At 32.3% G+C, this 7,214-nt stretch overlaps 1 protein-coding gene across 2 annotated transcripts in view; it reads right to left on the bottom strand.

Annotated features, from left to right (window-relative positions):
- LOC107708317 (STE20/SPS1-related proline-alanine-rich protein kinase-like) overlaps positions 1-3,570 on the bottom strand; it is a 76,672-nt gene extending 73,102 nt beyond the window's left edge. For both annotated transcript variants that reach the window (XM_016512504.1, XM_016512506.1), the window contains exon 1: positions 3,333-3,570. In XM_016512504.1, coding sequence (XP_016367990.1) covers positions 3,333-3,438 — 106 coding nt within the window. In that variant the 5' untranslated portion in view covers positions 3,439-3,570. The remainder of the gene's footprint in view (positions 1-3,332) is intronic.
- Positions 3,571-7,214: the final 3,644 nt, after the last annotated feature.

Here is a 7,214-nt window from a genome sequence, read left to right as displayed (position 1 = left end):
CGATTAATCGTTTGACAGCACTAATAATTATGTAGTTATGTAATATATAATTATATAGGTATAATTAAATTATATAATTATTTAGTTATACTGTATAATATTACAATATATAATATTTTATATACAGTACAATACCATTCAAATGTTTGTGGTCGGTAAGATTTTTTTATGTTTTTTTTATTAATGTGTTGTAATTCCTTGATAAAATGTACAGTAAACAATAATATTGTGAAATATTATTACAATTTAAAATTACTATTTTCTATTTGAATATATTTTAAAATATAATTTATTCCTGTGATCAAAGCTGAATTTTCAGCATCATTACTCCTGTCTTCAGTGTCACATGATCCTCCAGAAATCATTCTAATATGCTGAGTTGCTGCTCATTCCTTATTGTCAATGTTAAAAACAGTTGTGTGGTTTAATATTTTTGCAGAAACTGTGATACTGTTTTTTTAGGATTCTTTGAAGAACAGAAAGTTCAAAAAACAACATTTATTTAAAATATAAATTTTTTGTAACATTTTGAATGTATTTAGTGTCACTTTTGATCAATTGAATGCGTTTTAGCTGAATAAAAGTATTACATTCTTTAATAAAAAGTCTTACTGATCCTAAACTTTTGAACTGTATCATGCATATATATATATATATATATATATACATATATATATATAAAATAGTGTAATAATGACAACAATCAGTCTATTCAAATGCATTTGAAAAGGAGGTGTGCAATTTCACAAAGCCTGTTTGAAAATATTCCACATTTTCCAGACAATTAATGCATAAAACATAATGCACTAATAGCCAATTGCTGATTCACATCAGATATGACACATCACATTTGTGACTATAAACAAACACACATGCACAAACACAAACGCAGTGCTGCTATTCACACCGTAAGTGTGTGTGACACTCTGCCAACTGCGGCTGACAGATAAGGAGGGGATCCTGACCACGCACCGCACCGATTAGCAGAAGAAGTGCACAGAAACTATAGAGAAGCTCTCCGGTAATGCTAGCTCTTATCTGAGCTGATAGATTACTGCTTTAACACGCATCTCAACCCCCCTGCGCTCACAGCCATGAAGAGGGCCTTTATTTACTTTGGGAGCCTCATATCTGCAGGCAGTGGGTCCATCAATAGCAGCGGACTCAATTTGAGTTACACTTTTAGGGATTTGAGAATGCAGCGAAATGTCAATGAATGAAAAAAAAAAAAAACAGAAGGAAAAATGTCATAAAATAACAGCTATTGATTATTAGGAAAAGTTCACGCATACAATTAAAATTCGATCATTATTTGGAAAGTTGACATCCTGCAAACAGTCTTTTTGCTATAATTATTATGCATGCTTTTATGGCCTCATATTAACCATTCCACAAGTGAAGTCAAAATGGTTTTTACAAATATAATAAGCAGGTATGCTTAAACTACACATCCACAACTGCATAATTGTTTCTTATTATCTTTAAGGAGTTTTATAAAGTTAACATAAGAATAACTTTTACATAACTTTTATAATATTTCAAGTTGAACTGGACTGAAGCAACTTTGGTTTACTTGATTATCCAGACATCTTATTTTTTTTAGAAAAATCATGCTCAAATGTAAGTATTAAATATGATCATCAGTCTTTTGAGGAACATTTTTAATTGTTTATCTCTCAATCATTATTGTATTGCATTGCATTATAGGTTTTGCAACTACAGAGCTTTGACCATAAAACTAACTATGTATCATCTTACTAAGACAAATTATTGGGAGATATGGAGTGACAGCTGATATTTATATAATTTTAGGTCAGTAATCTGCTATACTGTTATAAAGATCTCATTCATTTACAATACAAGCTATCAGAATGTTATCTTAATTTTTGGCCATACAAATATCAGCATCTGCACGAAATTGAATATTTTTGCTCCATTTGGGCCTCTGAATATAATTGAGTTTTTTTTCCTTGAGTACGAGCTCCAGAAATAAATTATTTAGAGAAAGTTTTTTTTTCTTAGATTACATATTTAGTCTGAAGTTTCAATAAATTGTTCTATTAAATTAGATTCTGACTATTATTTCATGTGTCCGGCATTACAGGGTTAATATGTGCCCTTTGTGTGCTGTATAATATAAAATATACATATAAATTCTAATTAAAAAATAATGTGTACATTTGGCAGTTATGAAGCATAAACATAAAATATGTAAATTGTTAAATCAGTGTGTTGTGAGATTGATACGCCACTTGTGTTTAGGTGACATATATAAATGTGTAATTGTAATTCAATTTCTCAAAATTGCTGTTCATTTCTTTGCGAAGAACCTTCTGAATTAGCAAAAATGACTAAATGCACTTGTTAGAGATGAGAAGCGCTCAATCTGAGCAGCAGAGGGCGTCCTGAGACGAGCGCAAACGCATCGCATGCAGCAAATGACACCTTTGAATCTCACAGACAGTGCGAAGGCGTGCAAGTGCAGAGAAGATGCACACATGCCCTACACACTCAGAATATGAATACTAATAAAATATATTAAATCATAATAACGACTCTTGTTGTCACTGTTATTAGTGCTCTGTTAAATATCCACCAGCCTGCGCAATGCATCAACTTCAAACCCCTGAAACTTGGTTGCACTTTTTGGCCAAAATAACCTTCCCTGTGTATGAAAACAGCACATTTGCTGTAAACCTCACAGTAGCCTGATGTCTCACTGGACACGTGCTATTATAAAGCATCATCACTCGTAACATGTGCACTGTCATCTAATAGCTCCAAAACATAAGATAGGAAGCTCCACTTGTCATATCCGCATTGCATTGCTGTCATCATATGGGGAAAAAGCCGGTAGGCCCAAACCAAAGCAACAATCCGCAGCCTCTGACAAGCTCAAATCCATCTGCAACTACCCACCGATCACCTCCTGGGAATACTAATAAAATATATTAAATCATAATAACGACTCTTGTTGTCACTGTTATTAGTGCTCTGTTAAATATCCACCAGCCTGCGCAATGCATCAACTTCAAACCCCTGAAACTTGGTTGCACTTTTTGGCCAAAATAACCTTCCCTGTGTATGAAAACAGCACATTTGCTGTAAACCTCACAGTAGCCTGATGTCTCACTGGACACGTGCTATTATAAAGCATCATCACTCGTAACATGTGCACTGTCATCTAATAGCTCCAAAACATAAGATAGGAAGCTCCACTTGTCATATCCGCATTGCATTGCTGTCATCATATGGGGAAAAAGCCGGTAGGCCCAAACCAAAGCAACAAACCAAAGCCAATGACGGGCTCAAATCCATCTGCAACTACATACCGATCACCTCCTGGAGCTCGTACGCCTCCTTGACAATGGGCCAGCTGGTGGTGAGCGCCGGCTGCGGGGTTTGGACGGCCGCCGGGGAGTCGCTCTGCTCCGCCATGATGCTGCTGAGAGAGTCGCTCTCACTCGCTCACCTCCGCTGCTGCTGCTACTGCTGCCGCTGCTGCTGGATCACTACCGCCTGCGATGAACACATCCGGAGAGAGACATCGCGAATCCTACTACAGCGAGGGCTGAGCTCATGAATATTCATTGCGGCGCGCTGATGTCACTACAGCGATAGTGATATTAAGTAGCTCATGAATATTAATATATTAATATTAATTGAAATTGAATATGAATATGAATATAATATGAATGAGTATCGCTTTTTATTTCTCCTCTTTCTTATTACTTGTTTCGCTTCTGTTTCAGTTTTTTATAACTATTTCTTACAATGTGTCAGTAAGTTATGTATGTGTGTGTGGTTGTACATACACATATGTAGTTGTTTTTTTTGGTGTTTGGCTTAGTGTTATGTTAGAATCATTATTATACTCTTATACCTTTTGTTCTTTAATATTTTGAATTGTTTTTAGCTTAATTTTTTTGTTTTTCATTTAAATGTTAAGTTTTTAAATTTTGTTGTATGCATTTGTCATTTTTATTTAATCTCTTTATTTTTAAAATGTGTATAGGTAGTATTTATAAAGTTTTAGCTTTTAGTTTTGGATCTGTTTTTAGTTGTTTTAATACTACAATTGATTGCTTCTGTTGTCCTCATTTGTAAGTCGCTTTGGATAAAAGCGTCTAATAAATGACTAAATAAATAAATAAATGACTAAATAAATATTAATTCGGCCATGGTGACGTTGTTTGGTGACCGTTGTTGGCGCATCTAGTCACGTTAGATTGATTGATTTATTGATTGATTCTTTCTAATCGTCTAAGCCCCTGTTATTTATTTATTTGTTTATTTATTTATGCTTTCTAATAGTCTGAATACCAATCTAATAGTCTTGATGCCAACCCTGAACCAAGAACTACCAAACTTTGCTATAAATTTGATCGCAACAAATAATCATATCAGTATAGTCTTCTTTGAGCGTTCAGTCACGTTAGGTAGCCTAATTAATATTCATGATCAAACCTTGACGCCAAATTGCGTCAATAAAAAGTTTCCCCGTTTTATGGGTTGTGTGTGCTGCTTGCTTTGTTTGTTTAATGTTCTCAAAATGTAAAGGCTGATATATTAAATACCACTTTGTAAGAATTTTAAAATGAATCAGTCTCTTCAGTCTCTTTCATGACTGATGATCTCTCTCTCACACAGACACACACACACACACACACGACTAATAGCCTTGTAAAACACTTTAATTGCATTTTTTCCGCAATGTATCAATAGCCTATAGCCTACAACAAACAACCGTTAATAGCCTAAATCTTCATAAAGATTTTAAAAAGAAGTCGAATCTTGATTATTTTGGCTTTATGTATAAAGAATTTCGCAAGAATTGATATATAATTTACGATATGATCTCTATTTGTATTCACCTCTGTAAAACAAAGTAAAAGCAAGAAGGCCAGCACTACAGTAGGCACTGGAAAAACTATCCATCGACCAGCAGGTGGCGCTATTTCATAAGATTTGGCAGCTAAAGGTGGCCCTCTATAGTTCTGTGCTTTTATTTTGATGTGTGCCATTTATAGCGGGGTTATTGCAAGAAGCCAGACTAATACAACAAAAGATTTTAATTACACGTGAGGAGAAAATCAGAAAGGATAACAAAATAAAACCAAAACTTTTTTAACAAAAAAAGTAATAATACATTATTAGTAAGTAACACATTAATAATCATTTTTTTTAAATAACAGATGAAAATGTACCGTACAGATGAACACTGATTGCTTTCTTGTTAGAACACAGTAATAAAACATAAAAAAAAATACAAAACTAAAACTATTACTATTACTGGTAACAAACAGAACTAAAAAATAATAATAAAACTTAAATGGTAATATTTAAAGAAAAAAGTAATCAAAATGATAAAAGCACACATCAAACTGAGTCAAAATGAAACTAAAATCATATCTAAATCTAAAAATAAAAATAAAAGCTAATTATAAAAATAAAGCTAGTATAATGAAAACGATATTAAATACTTATTATATACTTATATACTATATCAATTACACTAAAATAACACTGGTTCTGAAGCATCTGGATTTATGTAGAGGCCCATAACTTTAACATTTTTATTGTGTTTTTGTCGTGGTTATTATTATTTTATTATTTTTTTAAGAACAGTGTAACCCAGGTTTTTAAAAAAGTACACTTCCATAATGTAAGCTACTTAAAGTATCTTAAAGGCCATCTTTCATACACTAGCACACTCAAGTGTTATAGGCTACAAGTGGTGACTAAATACATTTTATAATAATACAGAGATGGTGTGTTAAAAGTGCATTTTAGTTCATATTTGAGGGTGAGTAGGCTACATAATGACATAATCATCATCATAACTGCTGAAGATGTTGCGCTCAGGGTTCATCCTCAGCTGATGATGATGATGATGAAGATGATGGGACAGGTTTGTGTTCCTTCACATTGTCACTGAATCTTTGTATGAATTAGGACAATGACAGGAACCCAATATGGCCCATCTTCTGGAATAATAATACTGATGATGAAAGTAGGTCAGTGGCGCTCTTTGTTGTGTAGATCATTCTTAGGTGTGCCATCATTTCTGTTTTTGTAAGCGGAGTGTTTTTATACCAGATCTGAAGTTTGAGAATCTCCACTGCCTCCCAACACAGGGGCATGTTGTCACGCTACTGTATGGGGTAAGTTGTCACAAAGGGAACCACAAAAGGGTGTCATTTTTACCACAAAAAAAAAACAGTAAAACAATTACTCCATGAAGCGCAAAATTGAGTTTAATATGTTTCCTATTGTGCGTTAATGTCATGGAAATGCATTAACCCTATTAAGATATGTTCGAGAAACCCGTCTAAGGTGACTGGCGATATGCTTGTATTAATCTGAATGTTGGATAATCTTATTTAAAATATTTACAAACATTTAAAAGAAACATCATGGCCTACATTTTTAAGAGTCTCTTGACCTACATTTTGCTATTCATCACACTGCTGAATTCCTGAATATGCTGATTATATCTATACAGAAATAATTCAATAGCTGTGGAGCATGTAAACATCTTTTTCAGCCATACCTACTCTGACGTATAATAATAATTTTTAATATAAAAACAAACAAAAAAGTATCTTATACTCACCAAGGCTGCATTTATTTATTCTAAAATACAGTAAAAATAGTAATACTGTGAAAATATTTTTTATATAATAAAATAATAAAAAATATATATAATGATTTTTTTTTTTAGGAAAACATGGTACTTTTTCAGGATTCTTTGATGAATAGAAAGTTCAAAAGAACAGCATTTATCTGAAATAGAAATATTTAAAATATTAAAATATAATAATGTTATTATAATAGTATTAATATATCAATATTATATTATTTTTTAATATTACAAACATATTTACTGTCAGTTTAGTCCATTTAATACAGCCTTGCTGAATAAATGTATTAATTTCTGTAAAAAAAAAATTTTAAAAAAATTTGTGTATATAGGTAATTATAAATTAGGTAACAATACTCATATTTTTGCGTCCAGCCATGATATGTCAGCTCATATAAATTGAAAATATATTGTTTGAGATTTATATGTATAAATATATTTATATTAAATATTGGACACATTATTTTTCCACCTGATGTTGTTGAAACATAATAAGTGATTGACAATGGATAAAAGTGAGAAAAAAATGAAAGTGGGAGATTCACCCAAACCTTTTTGAACAGTCAAAAAA

This window comes from Sinocyclocheilus rhinocerous, unplaced genomic scaffold, assembly GCF_001515625.1.
Source record: "Sinocyclocheilus rhinocerous isolate Xijiao unplaced genomic scaffold, SAMN03320098_v1.1 scaffold2251, whole genome shotgun sequence".
Lineage (NCBI taxonomy): Eukaryota > Metazoa > Chordata > Actinopteri > Cypriniformes > Cyprinidae > Sinocyclocheilus > Sinocyclocheilus rhinocerous.
Note: the sequence above shows the minus strand (reverse complement) of the source record. Positions and strands in the feature narration are given on the sequence as shown.